Consider the following 27,135-nt stretch of genomic DNA (forward strand, 5'->3'; position numbering starts at 1 on the left):
GGACAGTGTATCTTAATTGGAATGTTATTTGGCTTGCCTTAAGTAGGTTTGATTGAATTCCACAGCTGACTCTGGACTTTAAAATGGGGTCAAGCCAGCAGGAGATGAGTGCAGGTATTTTTTTCTTTTAATAATAAAAAAAAACCCCACTACAGTCCTTGGCATGGTGTCTCTAGTTTAAAAGGAAGACAAGTGTATGGGTCAAGTATGGCATGTTGATGACCACAGAGATTCAGGCTAGGGACTGGAAAAAGAAAAATCAAGTTACGTTAAAGGAGGGTCATTAATAAGCTATTTCATTCCTGAGTAATGCAAATAGTTAGCAAACATTCCCAGAAACCACTTTTGAACTGGAGGAAGTTTAAATCCTAAAAGATTTGCAAGGACCGTTGCTCATTAGTGCCAACCGTGACCGAGGGGACCAGAGGAAACGCGAGGCGGACGAAGCCTTAGACAGGCTGGTTTGAAGGGCCACGAAGTATTCCGTTCCTGTGTTCCTCCACGTCCTGCTGTCTGCCCGGAGGCACAGGGCGGGATGACAGTACGCGACTGGGCTGACAGCTCCCCACAACTCCAAACACCTCCCAGCCTTTCTGGCTTACCCGACTTCTTGGTAACGGAGGGGAACGTGCCCTATGGCGCAAGTCACTTCTCTGACACGACTCGGGTCTTAGTATTAGCGGTGTAAGTGCACTGTCACTGCGAGATGCAGTAAGGACGCTGACCGAACCGAACCTGCTCTCGATGCGGCCACGGGAGGCACCGTCTCCAGGTACCGGGGGTTTATATTCCGGGAACAGGCACTGAATTTGTAGATTTAATGGTTCACGTACCGACCTGCTGTTATATATGATCAGGGTTACACAGCCTCTGACTACCAAACAGTGAATGTCTGCGCTGACGCTCCTGTCTCTCTGTACGGACGCTGCCATCGTCCCTCCTGCCCAGGTCTGACCAGGAGAACCATCAGCACCAAATTACATCCTTGCGCAACACCATCACCCATCAGGCAACTGGATATTCGAAAGAGATGGGGCAACAACCCCCCGTAAACGAGGCTGTAAGAGAGTCAGAACACGACAGGAGCGGGTGAGACAAAGAGGCAAGAAAAGAAAATCAAAGACATGTCAAAGAAAACCCCACAAGTCATCGATAGGAAAAGATTTTCCATTTAATACTAGACTCTCTCAGGATTGAGATGCAGGCTTTTTATGCAATTACATCCAATGTTAAAATTGGTAATACATAATTTACAAAGATTAACATCAAAACAATGATCTATTTAGATATGCTTTGTAAAAAGGAAATATATTAGCAGCATTTATTTTCAGCAATCACACAGCCTACACCCATGCAGACTAAGAGTTCATATCTATTTGCAATAATGTAGTGCTTCCTGGTCTTAAAACAGCGATCCTGGTGACACACTGGTCTTCTCGTTATTATAAAATAACCGAAAAATAAAAAAAGTCATTAATTTCTACACCAGTAAGAAAAACAATTCTTTGCACTTACCTAACATTTGATTGTCTAAAAAACATTTTGTTTAGTCTTTCAACAAAAGAAAGATAAAATGACAGAGCTAGTGTCTCGCTTCTGTACGCACTTTATTTTTTAAAAACTTTTTAGTGTTTAACACCATTTGAGACAATGATTTCTGTTTTAAACTAGATGAGACAACTCAAGATTTTGGACATGCGATATTCCTACTACACGCACGAGTATTTTATACTCAGGGTTCCTGGTACTGTACAGTGCTTCTCTACAGTAAGAAAATATTCCAAACTATTTTCTTATTTCTTTTTTTTTTTTAATAAAATATTTTTTCTCAAAGGGTTTTTTCCTTTCTTTTTTTTTTTTCTTTTTAAATCAACACATAAAAGTTAATGGAATGAGTCATGTTCCACTAAGAGTAAAATAATTATAATAATAACAAGAATGTACATTAGGACAAGCTTGGTCCATTAAAAAGGAACATGTAACTACTGTATTGCTTTACATCCACGCAGCAGATATATACAACTTGGCACATTAAAAACTGGTTTTCTTATAAGAACATCTAAAACAGGACTGTATATGCATATGTACGTCTGAAAGACAAAAAAGCAAAGCCATTTTAAAGGGGCAGCGTACGCCGACCACCCCCTCCCTTTGCCACAGCCCGGCCCGGAGACAGGCGGCAGCTTCGGGGCTCCGCACGCCGGGAAGGTCGTCGGGTGCAGCACGGGGAGTCCTGCTGCAGCACTGCTTCGGGGCACGTGACGGCCATCGCCATTTCACGCGGCGAGAAATCAGTGCCGCCGCTGCTGCTTTCGGGAGTAATACTTTTCGTCAGGGCCGAGAGAGAGGGCGGTGCGAGATACACTGTCTCTTAATTTAAGAGACGGACATTTTAAGCTGTACAACCAGAACACAAGAATAGTGTTAGCAGTTGATATATTCTACAGTTCACAACAAATACTCGCTCTGAATACTGCTTGACGGTTCATGTAGTGAAGGTTTCCTTTTTTTTTTTCCTTTTTGTTTTTCTTTTAACAGATTTTAATTTGCACAACACACTAGACACACAAGAACCACAGCTTATCAAAAAACCCAACAGCAATGGTGTTTGACTTGCTTTATAAAATTTCTCTGCAGAAAAAAGTGAAAAAAATCACACCCCGCCCCTTCCCCTGTCTATGACGCAGAACAAGTGCCTCAACCAGCCAACTCCTGCTTTGCTCCAAGGTGACTTCGGAAGTTTCTCCTTGTCACAGACCAAAGGTACATGTGTGCACTGGCCGTTCCACAGTGAACCTTTCGCACGTTTGGGTACGTTTCTCTCTTCTTGGAACTTGTGCAAATCAGAGGCCACAACTTTAGGGCAGCCTTTAATTTTAAGCCACTGGGCCTTCACCCTCCCATCTGGATTTCTTTCACTGGCATGGGCCATGGTGGTGCCAACAGTATCTTGTACAATCACAGGTTAATTGGTGAACATGGGGAATATTCTCATCAGAGTAAGTCAGTCCTCATCCTTCTTACCTCCCCATTTTTTTTTTTTTTAATTTTATTTTTCCTCTGAGTGGGAATATCAAGCAAAAATAAATTAAATTTGACCATCCTGGACAATAACCACGAGGTTTTTCTCAGTACCTAACATCAATACAAGGCACGCCCAACAACACACACACCATAAGAGCACTGCAGAGCAGGGCAGGGCAACCTGCCAACCCAGACATCTAAGTGCTAACTGTTTGTATATTTGTCCGTTTTCTGCTGCCCTCTTTTCCTTGGCTGGTGCAGAGGAAGTTGGGCTCCTGCCCTCAGTCCTCAGCAGACCTTGTAGCAGACTCCAGACCACAGCTTCCTCTCGTGGCATCACTTCCTGAAGCTGCTCTCCGGGATGGTGAGAGTGCGCCGCCTCAGCTTCCTTCCTGATCCTTCCTCCAGCAAGTAAGTGACATCAATAGCTGCAACAGACCACAGGCTTTTGGTAAAGAAGGTGATACGAGTAACAGCCTTCCTGCTTCCCCACTCCCCGTCCTTTCAAGGATGTTTCCATCCATAGTGGTATTCAAAACTCCACTGAACAAGGTGTCGAGCAACCTGATTTACGTTTGAAGTTAGCCCTGCTTTGAGTCACGTTTGGACCAGATGACCTCCCAAGATCCTTCCAACCCAAATTACTCCCTGAGTCCATGATTCTCTTGCATTAACTCCCAGAACACGAAAGAGACTGGACAGAGGTCATCCTAGGCTTTAAATTAAAAACAGAGACACGCTTCACCAGTGCTACCACTGCACCCTCATTCTACAGCTTAGACAATACCTACAGAGTTACTTAGAACCAGCTCATTAAAGGTCAAAGAGACTTTCCAAATTCTCTTCAGTCTTTCTTTGCGTGTCTGTTAAGTTTCTCAGTTGTAAACGTGGAACGATAGGGGGGAATTTGTCTTCAGAACATTTTTGCGGTTACTCAAAATATTATACAAAACACGGTGTCAGTCGTAAGAAATTTCATTTGGAATTAGTGTAAAACTGCTACTGTTGCAAAAGAAAACCTTACTGCAAAGAAAACTAATTATATTAATAAGGTTCACTGGCAATACATTCAGACAAAAGCATTTATTTTATCAACACGGTCTGCAGCAAACTAAAAACACATCTTTAGAAGAAATGCCATTGTGTAACCATAGCATAAAATCTCACCATTTTTCCCTGGGATTTTCTCTAAGAGGTTTAGCAGGATTTGATTAAGTCTCTCTCTCTGAATATGCCGCCTTTCCTCTGGAGTGCACAGCTGCCTTGTGTCAGAATTGCTTTCTTCCACCTTTTTATCAGTTTCACAGCTCTCACCAGAGACTGCCTCTTTTTCTGGCTCCTCTAGGCTAGGCATCTCACTTGAAGCTTGATCTTGGTTTCCTAATACAGCCTCAATAAGTGGAAGAGAATCTTCTTCTTGGTTTAAGTCTTTAATCTGTGGTTTCGAGCGATCTGATTTCCAGGACGATCTAGCGGGAAAAAAAGGGTTTAAATACCACAATTTTTCAGACACTCACCTGAAAGGCCAATTACGAGTGAGTCAAGAACGTCTCAGTAGTTGGGGGGCTTTCTGGAATCTCAGTCATTTGACTTAACAGGTGCATTCAAACCCACCAGTTATGATCTACGGCAGGCTACGTTCCTATAACCTTGTTTGCGGAATGTCAAATGCAGGCTTTTAAAAACAAATTGCTTTTTTATTTCCATTTGCAAAGGTTTTTATCTTCCAAAATAGTTGAGCTCAGCACTTACTGATGTTTTTCTGCAACAGCCATGGCTCTTGATGGGTATTTTTAAAGTCTCTAACAGAGCTGAGAGAGTGCACGGGCCCTGGCGCTTACTGCCATGCAAACATGGGCAGTGTGTTCAGGGATCCGACCTCCCTTTGTGCGGGCAGGCGGGATGCTCTTGTCTTCGGCTCTGCCATCTCCCACATTCAGCTGCTTCTGCTAACTTTCAAAATGACTTCTGTATTCTTCCTTACGTACATTATTAAGGAACACTAAGGCTGCTTCTATATTCTATTTGTCCTCACTTGTTCCCTTTTATGTCTTTGACAGTTTAGAGGATCGCTTTAAATAATTTAAATTTATTATTTCCATAGCACCCAGGGGAAACGGGTAGGCAAAAGAGTGGACGTTTGACAAACAAACAGGATTATCTCATCCCTTCTCAACGAACAATCTGGTAGGTAAGACTCACCTGCCTCCATTTCTCTTGTAGTTGTCTGGTACATAATGAGGCTGTAACAACAAGAAAGATTTTGGTTAATACCTAATAAAATTCACAGTGGAAGAAAGTGCTGGTCTATCTAATATTCTGGAAGTACCAATACAGGACTCACCTATCTGACACTTTGGAAATGCCAGTGCATGGCTGGCGTATCTTGCATATCAGATGAATTCAAAGGAGAAGGCATAATCGTGTAATAAGGATAAATTAGAGCCAGACTTATTATCTGATTCTTCATATCTTCTAAATAAATTTCAATCCATAGACTATCGTGATAAAAATCATCTTTGCTTTCTGCATAGCAGAAGTTTGGAACCGTCTCTAAACTTACTACAAAAATCTCTCTTCTTCCAGTAAGAAAAGTGCTTGCTTGCGCAAGATTTGCCAGATCTGATACCTCTGCTCAGAGACAAAGTAGTGCTGTGCAGGAGGACGTGCACAGTGAAGAGTTGCTACTTCCACGGAATAGGGGAAAATGAGACAGCAAAATGAACAGATATTCAGGTGGAGGATGTTAAGGGAAACTGTACTTCATGATTTTGCTGCCTATCTGCTGTTTTTTTGATAAAACATCCATTTTCAGTGATAATTATGTATAAAGAAAGCAGTATGCCATTTGATAGAGCAGGGAAATGGAAATAGGAAAATACTGCTTTTCTGTATTGGGAATCACTATTCAAAGGTACTGCTGAAAACCATTTTTTTAAGCAAGTTTATTAGAACACGGAATAATTACACCAAAGAAAAGAAAGTCTGACACAGACAGGCTAACAAACTCACACTGGACTGTATGTTGTGTGATTCTCTGAAACACGTAAAATTATTTTACAGTCACAGAATTGTGACTAAGAAGTGAATTTTAAGATTTCCTTCACTCAGGAGTGGCTTAAATGAAATTTGCATCTAGATTTCCATCAGAAACCACAATCTCCAAGCTTATACATCCAAGTTACACAACCATTCATTCAACATCTGTTTGCCTTTGAACTGCATATCCTCTGTCTACAGTCAATTTTCCTTTCCAAGCTTTCTTTCTAGCCAACTTTTCAGCCAGACTGTGTACGCTTATGTGGCAGCCTCCTTTGCTTTACCAAGCTTCATTCATAAACAGAGAGCCAGAGGCTTTCCAAAAATAAGTCCAGTCTTCTAGTAAAAAGTAAGGAAGCTAAGAGAAGAAACACTTACTGAAAAGTCTCTCTTGGGCGTGAGTTTCTTGGGGAAGTGGTCAAAGGCATAGGGCTTGGTGCAGACAGGATAACGATTCCGGTGGATCTTGTAGAAGAGATGAGCTGATTTATCAAGGCGGTAATCACAAATATATACATCCTGCTCCTTCACGCCTTTTGGCCTCCCTGCAGTTTCAAAACAAAGCACAGCAGAAAAAGATGTTAACCAGATTCAAGAGGAAACACATGCTACACCAGAAGAAGAACAAGCCATACATAGTGTCAGAGAAGTAGGGGGCTGTCAGAGCTGTTCAGTGGGATGGCAGGCATTCTTACTTGTTCTCCTTGATTCAGAATCATACTAGTAGACACATTGCTAGTTCAATTTAAGAGGAAAACCTGTATACTCTAACCAAATAGTACCCAAACTTTTACAAAAACTAGTATCAACTGCCATCACTTTCTCGTCCTTGCCCACCACAATCCCACCCTGCTGTTGTCTCTTCAGTACTGGCCCTCCTAAACCAGAAATCACTGGCCCAGTGCTAAAGCAATAGTGCTTCCTCAGCTCTGATACCCTGTGAACACTGCCTACTGCCTTTTTCCAGCAGTAACTATTTTAGCATACTTCCCAAATTATTAGAAAGGTGTATGATATTTAATTTCTCATCCCGTTAAGTTTCCTTACCTTTGCAGTAGGTGTAGAGGTCAAGAACACAGCATGTTCCCACCACAGCCTCTAAGGGGATAATTTCATACAACGGCACCCGGAAGAGCTCATTGTGATAAAACTTTCGAGAAGGGGAATGATGCGTTTCATGTGGACGGAAATAATGATGACCAAATGCAAACCGCTCCTCTCTGTTTGAAGGTGTAAAGGTAAGAGAAAGAGAGAAACAGAAGGAAAAAAAAAAAAAAAAGACTATTTCTATAAGCCCATGATACAACTTTACTTAATGCCCTCCACTTAATTTTGAATTATCTATCTTGCACTTTTGCAATGACCGTGATGTAAAGCAAAGTCACGCGAATATTACACGTTCAACTTTATCTCCTTCAGTAAGCGGAAATACTCCTAGTGTGATTTTCATGAACACAGCAGATTTACTGTGCTGCTATCTATGGGGCATATGCATTTAATCGTGTTACAGTGGCTTAGCAAGTCAGTGATCGTTAGCTGAGCCAATTCAGCTGTCAGTGTGTATTCTCAGCCTATTCCAACAGTGAGGAAAGTGCATCAACTTATATCTCTTATCGCTTGCTTAAACTTCCAACCATACAGGTTTTTACATTGCAGTTGTGGAGCACAAGCAGAGACAAGTGGGAAATCATCAAGCCTTTGTGACCGAACTGTGTTCAGTCCTGCATTTTTAAGCTATGACAAGACTTCCACAAAATTACTGTGTTTTGACAGGTAGGTATATAGAATGTCTCAAATTCAAAAGATGCCTTGAACATACTTCTCATTTTTCCAGAGTTTTTCAATGCGGAAAATATCGAGTTTCTCCCTGTTGATGTGGGACAGCAGCCGATACGACTGCCGGACAGGGTGTCCATCTGGAGTTCTACGGCTGTCTCTCATCAGGTAAACACAATCACCTGGCAATAGGCACAAAATACACACCTGTAAAGAACTTTTCATGAGGCCAGCACACCAAAAAGAAAGGAGTAAATGGTTTCATTAAAACTAACATGACAGAGCTACCTAATGTTGAATTGTAAAGAGTGATGCAAACCCAATGCAGAACCCGCAAAAGGAGGAAAGATTACCTTGATCATTTTCACCAAAGCTTTATAGCAAAACATAACTTGAATTGTATGCGCAGACTGAAAATAGTAACGTCATGAATCAAGAAAAATTATGATAGACCGCAGGATACATAACAGAATAACTTTTGATTAGGAAAATGTGCAGAAATTAGTGATAGCTGCAATGTTTAAAGAATAAATCTTTAAGATTTACGAGAAAAGATACTTAGGAGAGATTATTATTGAGAAAATAAACCATTGACTGAGAAGCCCCAAGTCTTTGATTACTCCAGCAGAACTCAAATAAGACACACAGCTCAGGAAAAGTAAACAGAACTCAAAAAGGGCTGAACAAAATGACACTCCTGGCAACTAAAACAGCCTTTCCTAAGTGCAACCCTAAACAAGTCCCTAAACTTCTGTTTATTCATTTTGTCCCATAAGTGAATTAATTCTTTAATTTCTCTGCCCTGATCTGTGAAACGACATTAAAAGTACTTCCTCTCCGCCCCCCAGACTTGGCTGCCATTCTCACTTGTATGCTGCACCTTTCTTTGTGACAAAGACTATCATTTGATAGGGTGAAAATACACTGCTCCATTCAAAAAGCCTTTCTCCCTTAGACAAAAAGCTTTAATCACTAATGTTCACAAAGAACCTGAAGAGTCTCAGAGGGAGAACATTTGGGAAACTCAAAGTATTACTGAAAATATCGCTGGATTTAGTATATAGTATTTAAAAATCAATTCCATCTTTTCTGTTATTTATCTTAAAATGAACAAAAACCTGGGAGGTCCCAAGTCATAAAAACTTAAGAAAAACTACCCTGGGTAAGATCAAAGGTCATGTAGCATAATATTCTAGCTAGAAAAGTGGGCAGTAGCAGATGCTTAGGAGGAAAAAGCATAGGAGTAAGGCACGCATAGGAAAAGCCTTCCCGTGGTGTCCCCTTCAGGCGTCCCTTAATCTCTGTTTTACGGACTTTTAGAGCTGAAGGCTAGAGCTGGACCGCTGTGCATGAACCGGCAGGGATTAATCCTTCCTCCAAGAATTTGTCTAATCTTTTTGGAACCATTTATACTCTTGGCCTCTCCAACCTCCTGTTACCAAAGGCTTTCCCTGGTTTAGTTATGTTTTTGGGAAAAAAGACTTCCTATTGTTCAAATATGTTGCCTGCTAATTTCAGTGTTTGTTCCCCAATTTCTACATTGTTGCACTTCCCTATGCCACTTGTGATTTCACAGACCTTTATCTTATCACCCTCCAAATCATCCGCGTAGACTCGCTGACAGCAAAGATGTTTCAGGTCTGATTATCCTTGTCATCGCGCTTGTTTTTACATGATACTCTTTTTGAGATGGGATGACAAGAATACTACACAGCACGCAAGAGACAGACGCACCGTAAGATTACAGAATGGCACAATTACTTCTTCTATTTTGTTGATAATAATTTCTAACATTCAGTTTGCCTTTTTGACTCCTGCCAAGCACTTCTCTTCTGTTTCCATTAAACTGCAATGACCCCTGAATTTTTTGCCCTAAGTACATACCTATTTTTGTGTATGTGCAGTTATGTCTATTTTCCTTCCATGTACGTTACTGTTATTTAATTAATCAGCAGGTTCAGCCTCTGTTACTTCCACAGCTTAGTAAAAAGATGCTAGGGAACCACCAAGTACAACATGGCCCCAGGTTCATGAACACCTTGGTTTTGTTTTCCCTTAGCTTATGCCAAATTTAGGATTAAAGTGAAGGTCATGTAATTATATTTTCATAAATATAATCTCATTTATCAATCTTGTATAAGTTTAAAAGATGCTCCTAAGGACTCCTCATATGCAAAAATCGCTTTAAGGTTTTATGTTGTCACCTGTCGCAGTAACAGTGGGGTACAACACACTGCGCTATTGAAAAAATCCTCTGATGTAAACCAGAGATGATGTGGGCCATGTGGGCACCGACAACTGCCTACAACCATGAAGCCAGCTTCTAAACCTTCTGCTATACCAGGATTGCTGTTAAACAAATAGAAGCTGTAGTTGTAGGAAGGAGAGATAGAGTTCTATTCTAGCTTAAGTAAAAAATGGACCGAAGACAGAATGACATAGGCTTGCACATAAGCTAGCAGAGTGCAAGCTCTTCAAGGATTCAGCGTGTATTTGCTGGTGATTAGCCTGTACTCACCCACTGTATTAGCTCTTACTATCCGAACTAAAGCTGGGATAATAACATCTTCATTTTACTAAGTTCAGGATTACTTTTAAGGAACCCATCTTCCTCATTTCTTTAAAAGACTCGTAGAGAAAAAAAGTAAGGTACATGCTGAGAGAGTAGCTGCTGGCCCCAAGCAGAATGTAAATAAAACCACTTATTTTTGGCTCTTATTTTAAATTAGCTACTTTCAGCCCTTCTTCCCTACCTCTTCAGTGAGAATAAAGCAACTCTAGTACTTACTGTACCTGACTGAAAAAGGAGTATTCAGAAAGAAATGTACACGGATACTCTCTTGCCCTAAGGATCAGGAAGCTTGATTTCCATTCAAGTTTATCCAGACGTTACTAACTACTGAAATAGCTACCCTTCTGTCTCGAAAAGGGAGTTCATAGTTCTGTGTTTTCAAGGAAGAAATGCGGCTGCTATTGCTGGTGCATCAGAGATAATGACGTATGACAGTTTCTGGCTATATGGGTTTTCCAAGATCCATTTTGACTTCTGTTTATCAAGTCGCATCTGAGGTAGAACTTGTTCGCTCCGCAGGATGTGATGGACCAATTGATCAGGTCTATTTGCATAATCTCCTGGTTTTGTGCGTTAGGTAATTTTTTGCAGAGGAAGGACGTCTGTGCTTTATAACCTCAAGTAGAATTGTCAAGAAATTAAAAACCAAGTCCTCTAACCAGAGACTAAAGGACTCTCACTTATTTAGAGGGATCTGTTCACAGTAAAGTACGCGCACTCACACAGTTGGAAGCTTTTCAGCCTTGTTCCTCAAAAACATGAGTTCCCAAGCTTGGAACTGGAGGACAAACTAATTCAACGTACAGACACAACTGCCCAGCAGCGAGGGTGGACCAACTTACAAAGGAAGGCAACAGTCTCAAAAGCACTTTCAGTCTTTATCGCAAGATCGGCCTCTTTCTAATACACAGTGCAGAGGAAAAACGTAATAGTCTACGCGTACAGTGACTGTAGGACTGAAGGTCACTACGGTCTCTTTTGCCTTTTAATCTGTAAATTACATGACCTTTTAGAAACCAGAGGGAGTAAAAAACTGTTTCTTCTACTGTGTCCAAGATGCCTCATATGCCTGTGCGCCCGCATCACAATTTCTATAGGCAGGTGTCATGCCTCAGAACTTTTGGTGGAGAACTTGAGACCAGCAATGAATCCACGGACTTCCCCTTTTTCTACTGTAGCTGTGTATACCTTTCTAGCACCTTCTGAGTATAGACCTTGCTTAGTCTATTCCCTGTAACTGCAGAGGCATTTGGTGCCTAACAGTGGCAGTTTGGTCTCTGCCGATGGTACATGGAGTTTAGCCACGTAAGGACTAACATTTCTCTAATTACAGTCACCAAGATCAGATCAGAGGTATGTGAGTGAAATATAATGTGTCGTGACAAAAATTACCTTAATGCTATGAATGACTGGACAATGGCACAAAACCCAGCTAAAACATAATCTGTTTGAACAGAGAAAAATGAACTCTAAAAAGCGAGTTACTCTCCAGCAAGGAACCCAGCAAAAAACAAGAAATGAGAAAACCAAATGGCTGAACTCTGGAGAGGACAGACAATGCATAGCAACAATGAAAAAGGAAGACTGAATGCAAATTCTAGAACCCTGCAGAGGGGATAAAGAATACACTGTTCTTTGACTTTTTTTTTAATTCTCCACCTTCCTGAAGACTCTCCCATTCCCCTCTAGCAAACACACCAACTGTTTTTACTCATTCAAGAGCAGTTCTCTTAGTAATTATATAGGCTTCTCTCTAACCTTGTATGTATCTGTAGGATGAAATAAAAAAAAAATAAAAATCAGTGAACTGAATTATGTGGCTGTGTAGCTGCCTCTGAAAGACTCAGGGCTTTGAAGCAATGTCCAGAAAGATACACTTTAGGGAACAAACAAGCAGTAAGTTGGATGTTTTAATGACCATTCTACACTAAAATACTGAAGGCCTAATAGCCTTCTTTGCCTTCACTTCTAAACATTAACTACCAGAAGTTGGCTCAGCATCTTCCTTCTCTGGCCAGGAGGACAGCCCTAGCTGTGCTAAAGCTAATTAATGTTTCTTTATCAACCAGCCTGTGAGAACTCTTACTATGTGTCCCTCCCATAACAGCAAAGAGCGCAGCTTTCTACTTGTAACAAGATAAAAGCATTTCAAACGGGGTGATGCCAGAAATCTCTGCACACTCTTATCTGATGGAAATCACAGCAGCCACCAGAGTTAGCACATACCTTGGCGCAGCAGCAGATCATCCCGTAATAGGCATATATAATAAACACAGCCAGGCTGGGCGTAATGGGGGCGAGGAATCATGGGAACCTCCTGGACGAAAAAAGAAAAGAGGAAGGAAATTCTGAGATGCCCACCATAATGCAAAAACAGGGCTGATATCCTTTTGGAAATACGCAGAAGTGGATAGAGAAGAAGAACGGACACTTAGCATGATTAAACCTAAACCAAGGAAGCTACATTATACAGTGAGAATCCCACACTGGTCTTGCCAATCTCAATACACAGAAATGCAAGAGCTGCTTTAGTTTATAACTGTAGTCATGAAGAGGAGACTTTTTTTTTTTACCCTGTTCACAGACCGAGGTTCACATTGCTCACACAAGTAGTGTTCAACATCAGAATTCACACCCATACAGTCACAGTGCTGCCAGACCTAGAAAAACAGATACAATCCAATTAGAAATTCCTGTGATAGATTTTATTTACAAATTGCATTTTCTCAAAAATATTAAGGAAAGCAAGAAAACAAGCTTTCCAAAGGAAATTCAAGATTTTCTTTGTACTATTTCACACTATGTCAGAAGACAGACAAGATCCCCATGCAACTGTTTGTGTAAAAGCCCAAAATTGTTGAAATTAATTCTGCCCGCCTAAAGACAGGAGTTGCTGGCAGTTTCAGAAAAGTGTTAGCTCCTCTATATAGAAATGCAAGCTGCATTTCTTCTGTGACAACAGAATCTCTCAATTCTCTTGGAGAGAAAATGAAGGTCTGAAGAGGTAATTGATGCTGCTAACTGCTCGTAAATGTCGCACTGGTTACAGAGAATAGAAAAAGAGCACCAGTGCCTCACCATGCACTTTTCACACTGGATCATGAGTCCTTCATCTTTGTAAAGGCCACAAATGCAACGGATCACATCCTCGTCCTTCTCATGCCCATTTTCTTTTTCACAGACCGATGTCTCGCTGCTGTCAGCTTCACTTGCTGTTTCTCCCACAATTTCATCAATTTGGGCAGATGCCTCATGACGAGCATTATAATATGCTTTCCGTAGCCGGCATACGTCACGCCCAGTTGGAGATTTTCTGCCGTAATATTTCTGAATAAAAACAAAACAAAGAAACAGAAAATTTTTTTTCCAGGTGCCATGCTTTCGGTGCATTCCTCCTGTCTGCATGTACCCTTAAAGGTGTCTTCACTAAAGCTGCATCCACCAATGTGGTATACACCTGTCCATCTACCTCCTTATTTTGAACAGCAGGTCGATGTGTCTTACATATGACACTGAAGAACAAGCTACCTCTTCCAAAAGGTACTGAAGTTTCTTTAGGTTAGCTATTCATGCATGTTCTTGACCTTCTATTTGTCTGACCTAAGGCAATCAAAAAGCACCATGAGTAAGCCAAAGCACACGAATTGGTATCAATGTCTGTTCATCAGAAATGAATCATCACAAGTTCTCTTTCTCTAAAATACTTTTCTTCTTTTATTACTGTAAGTCATCAAGAGCATTAATCTAGTGTATATCCCCACTGGCTACGCAATAGCTCTAAGGCCAGAGAGCGCCTCACCTCTGCATTCCGGAAGACCTTCAGCATGTCCCCATCAAAAGCTTCCACAGTTTTATAATAGCCAGTCAAGATCTGTTTCTCAATTGTGGCAAGGTCCAATGGGTCAGAGATCTTTTCATAATAGTCTGCATTTCTAAAATGGGAATGTATGCACAGTGTCATTTTCCCTAGCATTTAAAAGCTGTGCAAATCCATTATCGGAAACTATGGGTTGCTCTGAGAAGCAAGTACTTACTTTTTCTTTGGGGGTAGGTTCAGGAGGGGAGCTGCAAGAGCCTGCCTGGAGGAATCTGCAACAGGAACATACAGTTTAGCAACATTTACTTGAGTAAAACTTAAAAAGACAAGTAACTAACAACATTCAATCTAGGTTAAAAAAAGGCTCTTCCACTATCTGAGGCACAGGGAATTGAAATGCTTTTGCATTTCTAGAAGTTGGTTGCTGTAATCGGACTACATGTATCAAAATGGAGGATAGTTTCCTTGCAGTTCTGTCGATTGTACCATTTTGCTGAACTACTGAAAAATCAATTTAAAAGGACAGCAACGTCTGCAGATTCTGGTGGCAGACGAAGGGGTTGAGGATAAAGCAAAGTGATTACTGGTAGCAGGAGAAAGGGGGGGCAAAAAAAAAAGGAAGATTATTTAACGTCCTGAAATAAACTCTCTTTTCCCTAGTGTTTTCTGTTCTGAGTCCATTGTTCCAGAGGCTGAAAAAATCTCCATGGTGATTTTTTTATGAGTGTCACCTTCACCTTTATAGGATATGATGCTATCACATATTTCCTTGAAGATTTGTGCTAGGCGGGCAGCACGAGCCACTTCAATATTCTCTTCAGCTGCAGCCAAGCGCCGTGTTCTCACAGAGCGGGAGGTCTGAAGGGCTGAAAACTGGGTCATGAAGACATCTGAAAGAGGGCAAAAAAGAATTATCTCTAAACAAAAAATTAGTAAAAGATCAAATTACAGCATCTTTTCCGATCTAGTAACTCCATCACCAATTACTAAAATTAACATGTTTTCTAAGCTACTCTAACAGTTAAAGGCTTCAGTTTCATATTCCCAAGTCGGCTCTCACTCATTATAGCTCACCTAAACGGTTAAGCTGGTTATCAAATTATTTTATGTTGCTGGAGAAAATACAGCATGTCATTGAATTCACTTCCCAACTTCTCACGTACCTGACAGTGGGGACCAAATCCTGCATGGCTGCGAAGATTACGGTCCTACGAATAGAGCGCTATTTTTGGAGCAGGATTAATACTTTGTTTCTGATAGTCGTATTTTGTCCCACTCCCATAACTGACTGCATGCCAAAAAGCTTTGTTCTCTAAAGGCTTGAAATCCATCGAATTACGAGGATAAATGACAATTTTCAAAGTCAGTGCAACTGTTTCTGGTCTAGGGATACAGAAAGCAGAAACCAGCCCTTCTCCGTAAGGGTCCAATCACAGAAAATGTTAAATATCATCCTCCTCCGATAAACCACTCTTGATGAAACACGAGACATGACTACTTCTAACAGGACTTGAGAGACATCAGGGCTGCTGGAGGAACACAAACCAATCCAGCAACCAGGCAGATGGTTTATATAGTACAAGCTTCTCATTCTTGAGAAAATAGCATTAAGTGTTTCAGAGGAAATTGCGGAATCCCATAACGCAAAAAATACACTGCAAGAGTGAAAGGGCTTCTGTCTTGCCCTGCTATGTAAAGATAAGAGCATAGGTACACAAACACATGTATGGGTATTGTTATCTGTATAGCACTCCCTGTATGTATTACAAAAAGTGTACGGATCTTGTAGTACCTCCCTCTACATTTGATTTATACACAGAGCTTACTTAAACTCTTCACGGGCATGTCACAGAACCTCAGAATCACTAAGGTTGGAAAAGACCTGTAAGACCATCAAGTCCAACCATCACTCCAACCCCACCATGCCCACTAAACCATGTCCCGCAGTGCCACGTCCACACGTTCCTTGAACACCTCCAGGGATGGTGACTCCGCCATCTCCCTGGGCAGCCTCTGCCAGTGCTTCACCACTCCCTCAGTAAAGACATTTTTCCTAATATCCAGCCTAAACCTCCCCTGGCGCAACTTGAGGCCATTTCCTCTTGTCCTATCACTTGTCACTTGGGACATACAGGTTCTCAAAGTAGCAGCCTGAGGAACCTGTGTTGGCCTCACCAGATTTAATGTTGCCGTCATCCCGACAGATTCCATTCCAGCGGTTGTATAGCGACGTGGTATGGATATTGTCATTGGCATGCTTCACTTCCTCTTGCTTTTGTCGAATCTTTTCCCAGTTTCGTACCAAAAATACATGGTGTTTTAGCACAAAATTCCTACAAAAATTAGAAAAGCATTCAAGAATCACCTTCTTACTGTAAAATTAATTCCTTAATGTGGGGAAGAAGACAGATATTCAGAGGTACACTTCTGATGTCAGTGGAGAGGAATTCCACCCTAGCTGGTTAAAGGAGATCTAAGAACTGCTTACTCAGACATTTCACGATGCCCTATCTCATAGAAAAAAATAATTTCAACATTTGCAGAACACTCCATTGCTGAGGAAAAAACCACTGAAATAATTCCCATTCCTTACCTTTCTCTGTTAGACATGGGCTTCATCTGAAGCTGTGGTGTCAGCCTCGTTGGTGCATTCACACTTTCACTGGGTTCCTCTGGGATGTGGCCCCTCTGGAAAACAGATCATTCTGATAGACAGGAAAAACTGTGCCAAAAACTTAGCAAAGCAGTAAAAGTAGTTCCTGAGACAGAACCTGTAGTATTTCTCTGAAGTTTAAAATATACACACACACAGTTTTTTCGGTCTGATGGCACAAACTGATTTCCTATCAAGCTTTATCCACGAAAAAAGCTGTCTTTACTACTTACTCTCTTCTTTAGTTTGTGCTTTGACTTCCTTTTCTCTTTCGACCGTCCAGGCCTTCTGTGGGTGCTCACAGGCTGATTGCTTTTGTTTGAAAGTCCATTCATTCGCTGACTTTTACCCCCAATTATTCCTCTGCATTTGTCAAAACCACATTTGCAGAGTTGCTTTGGGGGAGGAAAAAACAAAAAGAGGAATTATTTTGAATAAACCCCGAAACATTTAGATTATCTCTCAGTATTATAAAGAACCTGTTCTGTCAAATACAACACAATAGGTTTTGTTAATTGACCTTCAACTTTACAGAACTTTTTGTCCTTGGTGAGTTTTTTCAAGGTCTCGCACTGTGGTCCTTACCTGTTTTTCAACATTAAATGAATGAAAATTGTAGTCGTAAGTCAACTCAGTACCAGCAGGCATGTCTTTAAGCGCATACAATCCAATCCGGTAAACACCATTAACAGACCTGCAGGGAAAATACAATAAAATATTCCCAGTAATTAAAAAGAAAATTGTCTTTGTCCACATAGTGGAAGACAGGAAGCAATACTTCTGCTGTTCCCTGGGTTATGCTTGTTCTTTATTTGTACTGTTCTCTCGTTTATATCTCTTACAATAAACTTTGAAAGCCAAAAAAGTGAATACCGTATTTACAAAGAGTAGGAAGTTCAAATAGAGAATGAGTAGCTTCAAATAGAGAAGCTACAAACTATATTGGCTATCACGGCAGATCTCCTTATCAACTGCCAAGATTCAGGCCCTCACCCTAAATCAAAAGCTTACACTGAACATCATACTTCATTTCCTAAAATGCACTAAAATTAATTGCCTCTCCAATTCTTTTACTTATTTTTTGTGTTGGATTTTAAAATTTAAAACTTGATTACTATTGCTTAAATCCACTAGAATTATCTGAGAATCAAAAGCTACTCTGCGTACTGCCACCACAGCTGATTCCTATTACGACCATCTGCTATTTCACTGTAAGTCATTCATTATAAATTTCTCAGAAGCACTTCCTACTAGTCTGGCACTGGATTTCTTCTGATAACATAGTACTGATATGACACAGGGTGTGCTGAAATCAGACTACTTCCCTGTTTGCCTGCTTTAAAAAAAATATTTGAACTGCCAGAAGGAAAGAATATATACACAGAGATTATTTTATGGCATTTCCTAGGCTTCAAAATTTGTAGCAGGTTAACAGTATGACAAACAACAGTGTTGGATCTGCCTTGCAGAAACCTTAGATCCTGTCTCCAAAATGTCCAACGCTTGAAAACACTACGTTACTTTTCTTGTGCAATGCAAGCATGATAGTAACTATTATTTACACTGCTCAGCTTGAATCCCCTCCCTATTTTTAGATCAGATTCTCTTAGATGATCTGGTTATCTACATCTGGTACACCAGTCTTCCAGTAAACAGAATATATCTTTCTTACCATTTCTGCATCTCACAGTTAGGATTACAGCTGTGGTTGATAAAACGAGCCTCATTGCCCATACGGTAACTATCTATCACCATTCCACTGTCTAAATTCAGGCAGTAATGATCACTGTGATTATGGTACTGTTCAATCATCCGGTTCCTAGGAAGCAACACAGGAAAGTTATTTGTGATTCTGCTTGTTGCTGCAAAGCATACAGGGAGTAACATAGTAATAGCGCATTCAAGAATTCTGAGAGAGGGTTTTGAAGAAAAAGCAATTATAATCTTTTATATTTTATAGAACCGTACACCTAGAGATGGAGGAAAACCATTATTATACCTATTTTTATAAGTCAAGGCCACTGACAGAGCTTGGATTAGAATTTAGAAATTTGCTCTTCTGGAATGCTCCCTTTTGGGTTCTGCAGATTATTTGTATACATTTCATGTTGATAACCTGTGTATGGAAGAGAAAATGCAAGTATACATTCTTTGGTGTGTATATGTATGCATGTGTACAACAATCAGCCTCTGCCTTTCATTATCTGGGACCGGACACAATTTCTGGAATTACATCCATGGATTACAGCTACCTCTTTTTAACAAGAGAGCAACAGTAGCACGAGTCAGTTGTGTTAGCAGTTACCTCTGTATGAGAAGATTGCATTTGTCTTCTGATGGAGCTCTAAGAGTAGGAAGTATGTCCCTCCAATCTCAATAATCCTATGATGCTATGTAGTTAACAAGACTACAATTTCTGTCTTTCATTGGTTATTAATGCTCCCACTTGTTCTTTTTTCTTCACACCTACCTGCAAAAGCTCATCTTCCTTCCTGCCCCATTCTGCCCCTCAATTCTATCTTGCACAGTTCAAATCCTGCACAGTACTCGTAATAATTGTATCAAATTCACATTCACTCGTGGCATTTGGCATTTACAGAGCAGATGTGGCAGATGATGCATTCCAAACACTAATCATTCCTCTCTATTTGACTGAGAAAAACTTGGTTGATCAAAAAAGCTGAATTGTAAGCCTTCCTCCTGGGGGCTGTGACCAGAAAAGCATTCTTTTTTACCCCTTACTCTCCCCTTCGTTTCTGTCTAAGGATTTCCCAGCAACGATAATAGATGCTAAAGTCATTTATCGAGCCTTCCATGCTAAAGCAGCAAATAAATATTTCTACCTGAATTCTTGCTCACTAACAACTTCTCCCAGATATTCAATGATAAACTGTCCTGCTTTCAGGGGTTCTTTGGTACGAATACCCCATCCTTTCTCCTCAGCCCGGAACCTTTCCAGGCACTGCACCCATTCATGCCTCTGTATCCGCTGATTACAACACTGTTCACCACAAGGGCAGGTGTTTGGTGAACACTCCGCAAAGATCATCCTAAAATAAAAAACAGAGAAGTTAAAGGAAGGTGAATAACATACTTCTAGATCTATCATACAAGGAAAAAAAAAAGAAAACAAAAAAAATTCCTCTGTTAAACAAAAGTTATTGAAGAACAAAAATGCTTCTTGTTAATCAAGGCATAATTCACACAAAGATTCACAGCCTGGCTCTTGCTGCTATTCAAAGAGCAAAACGGAGCTTTTAATGGGATCTTCCTCTGAAGAAAGAGGTGGGGGAGCATACGTGCAGCAGAAAGTTACCCTGTATGCTCTTTAACGGTACTTTTATTACTGGGGTTGGATCCAGCACAGCTCCTTTCTTAAGATATTATTAGCTGATGTGAAATAACACATTTATTGAAATTCTCCTATCATAGTCAGTCGACCTATTTCTAACCTGTTCAGACAGTCCTCCATGCAGCCCTTTCCGTTGTCATCATCTGGTTTCTTACAATTGCAGGTAGTGGCCTCATAGCCAGAAAGAGGCTTGACATCCACATAGACATCTGGAGAAAAAAAAAACAAACCAAACCCAAACAGGGAAAAGAATTCTTTCTAAGTGAAAAAATAGAACCCTTTATCTACAATATTTTCATTCCGATTACATAAAACAAAAAAAGAAGGTGGAAGTGTCTGTGGTAGGACAAAGAGCATGACAGAAAGGAGTGGCGTCATGTGAAAATTTCAGTTAACGCATTTTAGTAATAAGATTTTACTTACTAGAACGGATTTTTTTATAAAGTGGGACATCTGGCTTTTTATACAACTAAAAGGAAAAGAAAGAAAATTTCAATACGTTGCATAAGTGCATCTGTTATTCAAAAGAATCAGGGAAATTATGTTCTGTACATACTTAACAGTTTTGTAATCATTACTAGAAAATATGTCTACATTCTCTTCTTTAGGCTCAGAATACATTAGCAAATAGGTCAAAAAAAGTACCTGAATAAGTAGAACTTAGGCTTAACAAGTTAGCTGAGCAGTTTTTCTAACATATTGTTTATTCTTCCCACACTATCTGAACAGAGCAATATGTATAGCAATATCATGAGGACAGACTATTCTGAACAATGCTGTTCTTTTCAATGATGAAAAGAATAATAATTATTTAAATCTACTTCGGAGAAAGCACCTTTGGTGGAATTACCATGTGCCAACACTTAAAAAAGTGAAAAAGAAAAATTAAGGTGCTTATCAAAACTGTGACTACAGGCAGGAGCCAAGAGAAATGCAGATTCATCTTCTAATTAGAGAAACTTCCTCTGCAGATGGAGATGACTGGAGGGAAAAGGGAAGCTTAGATCACATTTCATAGCTTCATATATATTCCAACCTTTCAAACAAGGTATAAGGAATACTTTCAAATTATTACGTATTTCACACACGTTTACTGCATTAATAGCCTTCCCTCAGTAACATATATGGCAGATAGGCAGTGTACAAACTATACAACCATTGTACAAACAAAACTACTCTGTAAGGGTTTTCAGTATTCTAGGGAGATATGGAAAATGTCGAGGAAATAGATCACGTATTTATTATTTATGTAATATTGAATAGATAAGATAGGCAGATGTAAGTAATCTTCGATACATGGCAAGAAACTGTCCTCAGCTGAAATGTCAACAACGATCATTACGTTAGGATTAGATTTTGGTGGTATTACAAAGAGTAGTTGGAGCCACAACCACCTGGGAATTTGTCTCGCTCATTTACATGCTTAAGTTACAGGTCTGAGAGCGCTTTCTTGCAGTAGAGCTGGGGACAGATTTACCCTCCCAGCCTTAAATCCTGTGTCAAATCACTTGGTGGAAACTTCTCAGGGAAAAAAATATTCCTATTTTTAGGTTTGCACATATTTAAAGCTCTTTAAAAAGAATGCGACTGTTAAACAGTTTCTCTTCTTTCCTCAGTATGAAAATGTCAGCTTGCAAGTGAAAAATAAATTCCACTCTGCTGGGATTGATCCAAGAAAAATAAGGCCTGAAATTTCTCAGTGCTGTTGGCAGTACATCTGAATTCTCCTGAGGCGTGTCTAAAACGAGATCATTGCAGAAAGCAGGCATGCTACCAAAATAAAAGTCTGCAGCAAAATTAATGACTTTTTTTCCAGCAGAAAGTCATAGGATTGCTATTTTGCAAGAGATGGAATAATGGCAATTATTCACATTAAATACATATGCAAATCCTTTGTTCCCTCATACAGTGGCAGCAACAAGTACATTCATCAGTACAGAGAATATATAAACACAGCTTTCGTGTAAGAATCCTGCTGTTTTCTTTCTACGACTTTTGATCATAATCTTGGCAACCAGTAAGTTTTTATCTTGTACCTGATTGTGTTTCCACTGCCAGAGGATGTCGTAAGGCAGCTGGAAGTCAATCCTCTTTTGTCTGAGATACTTTCCTGAAACAAGAAGGTTTGTAAGTCGCACACACTCATATTCACGTATCCCCAAGAGGAAAAAGGACTGCTCCTAGGCACACCGCCAAATGCTGATAGGTCCTCTCGATGTCTGAAAGTCAAAAAGGCAGAAGAGCAGAATCCTCCCAGAACGTTTTGTTTGTTAGCGGTAAGTACAGGGAAGAGCCCTCCAAGACGTTATCTTTTGCATTCTGCTCTGTTGTCGTAGCCAGTTTTAAACCCTCACTGACAGCGAGGAAAGCTGCCGTCGTAGCTACGAAATGCCTGGTGAGGTAGGCGGCAGAGGGGAGCTGCCTTCTGCCTGGATGACTGAACGTTACGGATGCCATTGAACTCCAACAGTCACAGTTAAACTCTTAAAAGCAGTGCCAGGAACCTGCAGGTGTTCACCCGGGAGGGGTCCCTGACAACAGCAAATAACTGACAAAACCGAACACAACTCTGTGCCTTCCAGTAAACGCTAGTAACTTCTGTGTGGAAACCACAAAGTTGACACTTTCTCCTGAGCTTTTCTGCGTACACATCAATACAATGATTTAGCACAGAGAACAAATACGCATTAAAAAAAATCTGCATGCACAATTCATGCAAGATGGTAAATCACAATATTGTACTCAAAGAAACCAAATCAGTTTGGAAAATGGTATCTAAGCCTGTTCCTACAACCTTTACCAAAAGAGACTTAAGAACAAATTCAGACTTGGCAAACACATTCCTAAATGTTTTGGAAAGACTTCACGATGATCTGTATTTTCAGCAATAACTGAAACTTATTTTAGACAGGAGTTACTACTTTCATTGTAGATTTTGTCTCTATTCTAAAATTTACTGTCACCCCATCCTTTTCCCAAAAGAAGAAAACTGACCCGTTACATACTTGGTTAACATAAGACCTGAGATTTGCAACAAGCGCTAAGTTGGTTCTAGCCAAGATTAAAATGTTCTCATCATTTTGTTGGAATACTGTGTCAAAAAATTGCAGCGAGAAGAGTGACTAAGGATGAGGCGTCAGTCCCATGTCTGATTTTCCCAGCTTTTCTAAATGTTAACAAGTGCCTTTACATTCCTCCAGCGATAGTCTGTGGCTTCATGTAAATTCACACACACACCCTCACCACTGGAAAATAAAAATTGTAATGTTTTCCTTACAATTTACTCCTAAATTATTTTTCATTTTCAATGCTTTATTCATCCATAGCAGGTTCCAGGAAAGAGCTAAATCTGCCGGGAATTTGCTTTCACTTCTATGACCTCAGCGGGCAAAACAAAAGGCTCTTTCTGGTGCCCTGGCACCGTGCCTGGAAGGTCCCTCCAGCCCTCGTCAAGTGGGCACTAGTGCAGTCATCTGGCAGAGTCCTAAACCTCGTAACTCTGCTCTGCAGTTCAACCACACTCCAGCTACATGACACAGAGTAATCGAAGCAGCTTTATCTTCAGCGCAGGAGCTTGTTTGTGTCTGCTGGCACAAACAAACGTGGGGTCGGGGCCTCGTGAAGAGGAAAGAGAACAGGATCGTGGCGCTGCAAACTGAACCTGAGCATCCCGACAGATGGTTCGGTCGCGCAACGGAGTTATATGACCCAATTCAAAAAGGAATTGAGAAAGGTCACGTTTTTGAGAATTTAAATTCACACCTTCAGTTCTGAAACCTGTTTTGCAGCTACTGATCCGCACAGATCTGTCAAACTCTTCCCCTGCTATTACCTCTCTGTAAAAGTCAAAGTTGTGTATGGAGCCAAAAAGTTCAGTTAAAGAAGACAAGCCTATTAAATGCTTGTATTTGATGGGATAAATATTCCCACTGAACAATGAGGAATTTCCCAAACCCTCTTTGTATGACAGTACTTGAAGTAAGAAATCACAGCATTTTAAAAGCTGAAACAATTACCTGAAAAATAAATCAGTCTTGGTTTGTCCTGGGAAATGACATGAGCTGCAAAACTGGCAGAGTCCTAACCCTGGAAGTCTGGGAGTTCACGGCCATCCCCTCCAGGCAGTCCAGTCCAGCAGACTGGACTTGCGAACAGCATCCTGCAGCTCCATGAGTTCTAAATGCTCATGCTAGCCTTAGGTTATGGCTTCTTTCTGCAGAAGGCAAAGAGAAGCCCTAAACCTCATTTCTGTTCTACCTCAGACCTTAAAACTGGGCTGAAATGAAAACTTATATAATAGCCAAGTTTGTCATTCTTCCTGCACTTTTATCCATGCTTAAAGACAGACATCATTAAATGCATGGGGACATGAGGGAATTTATTGTTGCACGCTTAGTTTTTGAGATTTAACAAACGGTCGTAATAGCCTCTGGCTATTCTACTGTAATATTAGTTTGAAAAGGAGACTACTGTACTGCATTTAAGCAAAAGTATTACGGCAGTTAAAGCAGGTTTTAAACTGGACTGGTATTTTGATATGGTAAACAAAAAGTGAGATGAAAGTTCATGTAGCAAACAAAAAAAGCCTCTCTTGAGTAAAATTTCTGCACTGAAGAACACAGACAGATGAGTAAGACCTTTGGCAAAGTTCATATGCTGAAAGATATGAGTAACCTGGCAAGGTGGGAAAATAAAAAAAGAAAAAAGGGAGAGAGGCAGAGAGATTGTGAAGTCCAGACAGACTGCTTCCATGTCACCTAAGTGTGATACTTGTTTCCCAACAACTAAAACACACATGAAGTACCCACCAACGTGAATAGGGGCTGGAAACAATCCATGCTCATGCTCTCCAGGAGTGTACTCGAGCTTTTCTTTCTTTAACTGTATGAGGCGGCTCTTCGGACTGTGGACGACAGCGACAAAAAAAAAAAAAAAAAAAAAAAAAAATCAAAATGAGGAACACCTGTCATTTGCAAAACCCACATTTTCTGTTTTAATTAAGGCATGAATGTCTAGAACATCAGGCAAGAGAATAATAATAGAAATGGCAAAAAAAATTGATTTCCAGGTTGCTTGCCAAATACACTTATCACATCCATGTCGAAACTCATGATTTGATTTTTCTCCATAACTACTATTCAGGCAACGCCTAATGGGACACCATCAACATTAAATTCCGAGTATGTGATATGTAAGTAATAACTAAGAAGCTCAACAAATCATATCTGATGTTGCTCACTTAGGTATTTGACATGTTATACACATATAGTGCCTGCTTTCCTCATTTGCTAAGAGCAAACATTCACGTGCTACTCCTTTAGAAGGCTGTTCCTCAAGAAAAGCAGCAAAAGAACAGAAATCAGAGTTAAAAAAGCAATGAGACGCTCCCTTTACGGAAGGAAAAAATAGGAATATGAAATAAGAATGGTTGTATGGGTCAGGCAGATGTCAAACCACCTAGCCCAGTAACCTGTCTTTTATAAACATCTCCTTTTTGGCTACGGACAAAGTATGGAAAGAAAAAACTGATGTGGTTATATTTAGTACTGCAGCCCTGCAACATTCAGAAGAGCCTTTTAAATGTTAAATATACCAAAGATTAAAATTATACCAAAGCCTATTAAAGTTTACTGAAGTTTTTTAAGGGGTTTATTTTAATAACTGGACATACAACTGAAAGCTGTATCAATAAAAAATGTGATATTGTTTAATTACTGAATGGAAAATGCAAGTTAAAAACAAATTCTGAGATACAGACATTAACAACTGAAAATAATTACTGAAGGTCAGAGACAGAACTGATGGATTGCAATGATATGTGGTCCGCATACTCTTCTAACACTTTCTGGATTCCTGGTACTTACTTCACAAGTATAACAAGTTACTAAACTCAAGTGAAATAAAAGCTAAGGCATACTGCTGAAACGAGGGCTCTGTTGAGCTAAATGCTGTATATACTCTTCGTTAAACAACTCTCCTTTTAATAGAATTACATGGGAAGGCTCTAGTGATTATGATACACTTGCATTTAACTTAACGTATACAGGTGGTTTGTACACATAGCTATCCTAATCGAAAAGCAGTAACATTCTCTCAAGCAATGAAGGTTATGGTTTTTAAATAATATGACCCTCTGTTTATGGATGGCAGGAATTAGTTTCATTTGCTTTGGCAAATGGACAGCTCCCTTGCACACCAGGGAAAAATGACATTCTAAAGAGGATTAAAGAAAAAACACCCACAACTCCTCCCCAAACCCCCCCCAAGCCCAACTCACGTCGTCTATCCTTTCAGGTTGTGCTGCACTGAATCACTGAAACTTGCTAAGAAAGGCCATAAAGTAACTACTTACAAGACCTGGAAAGCAAGTTCTTATCAAGAGGAAAAGGAAAGGTATTTTGAAAAGGCAAAGTGTGAACCTCCATTTCCAAGAGGCAAGCAAATCCTTAAACGAAAGGCAGAGAAAAAGGAAAAACATTCAACAGAAAGGTGACTTAATTCAAGCCAAATGTGCACTGTTTAACACCCACGTATTCAGTGTAAAGGAAGCCAACGGAAAAATAAATTATGGTAAATAAACTGCAAGGAGGAAACCAGTGTGGAAAGGAAACGCAGAAGGCAATTATCTAAAAACACAAAATGTAACATGAATTTCTTCAGGCACTGCAGACACACCTGTCTTAGACCTAGTCCCGAAGAACACCGGGGAAAGCACCTACTCTGTTTTCCTTCCAAGCACAGAGATGAAGTATTGTTAGAGGCACGTAAAAATTGTTATGACAAATCAGCAAGCTGAACAAGGGCCATCAATACTTCAGGGACTTCAGAGGGAAAGGCTGACATGTCAAAATAAAGCATAATTATTCATGAAAAAAGGGAACATACTAAATAATCAAGTATAA

At 40.2% G+C, this 27,135-nt stretch overlaps 1 protein-coding gene across 2 annotated transcripts in view; it reads right to left on the reverse strand.

Moving 5' to 3' along the window:
* Positions 1-1,164: 1,164 nt before the first annotated feature.
* ASH1L (ASH1 like histone lysine methyltransferase) overlaps positions 1,165-27,135 on the reverse strand; it is a 56,657-nt gene continuing 30,686 nt past the window's right edge. The window contains exons 8-29 of one of the 2 annotated variants that reach the window (XM_059832439.1): positions 25,046-25,136; positions 22,270-22,374; positions 20,657-20,702; positions 20,334-20,442; positions 19,725-19,931; positions 18,554-18,700; positions 17,467-17,575; positions 17,115-17,276; positions 16,822-16,916; positions 16,404-16,561; positions 14,966-15,118; positions 14,446-14,500; positions 14,211-14,343; positions 13,490-13,738; positions 12,985-13,071; positions 12,638-12,728; positions 7,883-8,021; positions 7,111-7,283; positions 6,442-6,608; positions 5,227-5,267; positions 4,192-4,493; positions 1,165-3,452 (exon numbers count right to left, since the gene is read on the reverse strand). In XM_059832439.1, coding sequence (XP_059688422.1) covers positions 3,361-3,452; positions 4,192-4,493; positions 5,227-5,267; positions 6,442-6,608; positions 7,111-7,283; positions 7,883-8,021; positions 12,638-12,728; positions 12,985-13,071; positions 13,490-13,738; positions 14,211-14,343; positions 14,446-14,500; positions 14,966-15,118; positions 16,404-16,561; positions 16,822-16,916; positions 17,115-17,276; positions 17,467-17,575; positions 18,554-18,700; positions 19,725-19,931; positions 20,334-20,442; positions 20,657-20,702; positions 22,270-22,374; positions 25,046-25,136 — 2,911 coding nt within the window. In that variant the 3' untranslated portion in view covers positions 1,165-3,360. Of the gene's footprint in view, positions 3,453-4,191; positions 4,494-5,226; positions 5,268-6,441; positions 6,609-7,110; positions 7,284-7,882; positions 8,022-12,637; positions 12,729-12,984; positions 13,072-13,489; positions 13,739-14,210; positions 14,344-14,445; positions 14,501-14,965; positions 15,119-16,403; positions 16,562-16,821; positions 16,917-17,114; positions 17,277-17,466; positions 17,576-18,553; positions 18,701-19,724; positions 19,932-20,333; positions 20,443-20,656; positions 20,703-22,269; positions 22,375-25,041; positions 25,137-27,135 lie in introns of both variants that reach the window. The other variant, XM_059832440.1, reaches the window with a different exon arrangement.

This window comes from Gavia stellata, chromosome 33, assembly GCF_030936135.1.
Source record: "Gavia stellata isolate bGavSte3 chromosome 33, bGavSte3.hap2, whole genome shotgun sequence".
NCBI lineage: Eukaryota > Metazoa > Chordata > Aves > Gaviiformes > Gaviidae > Gavia > Gavia stellata.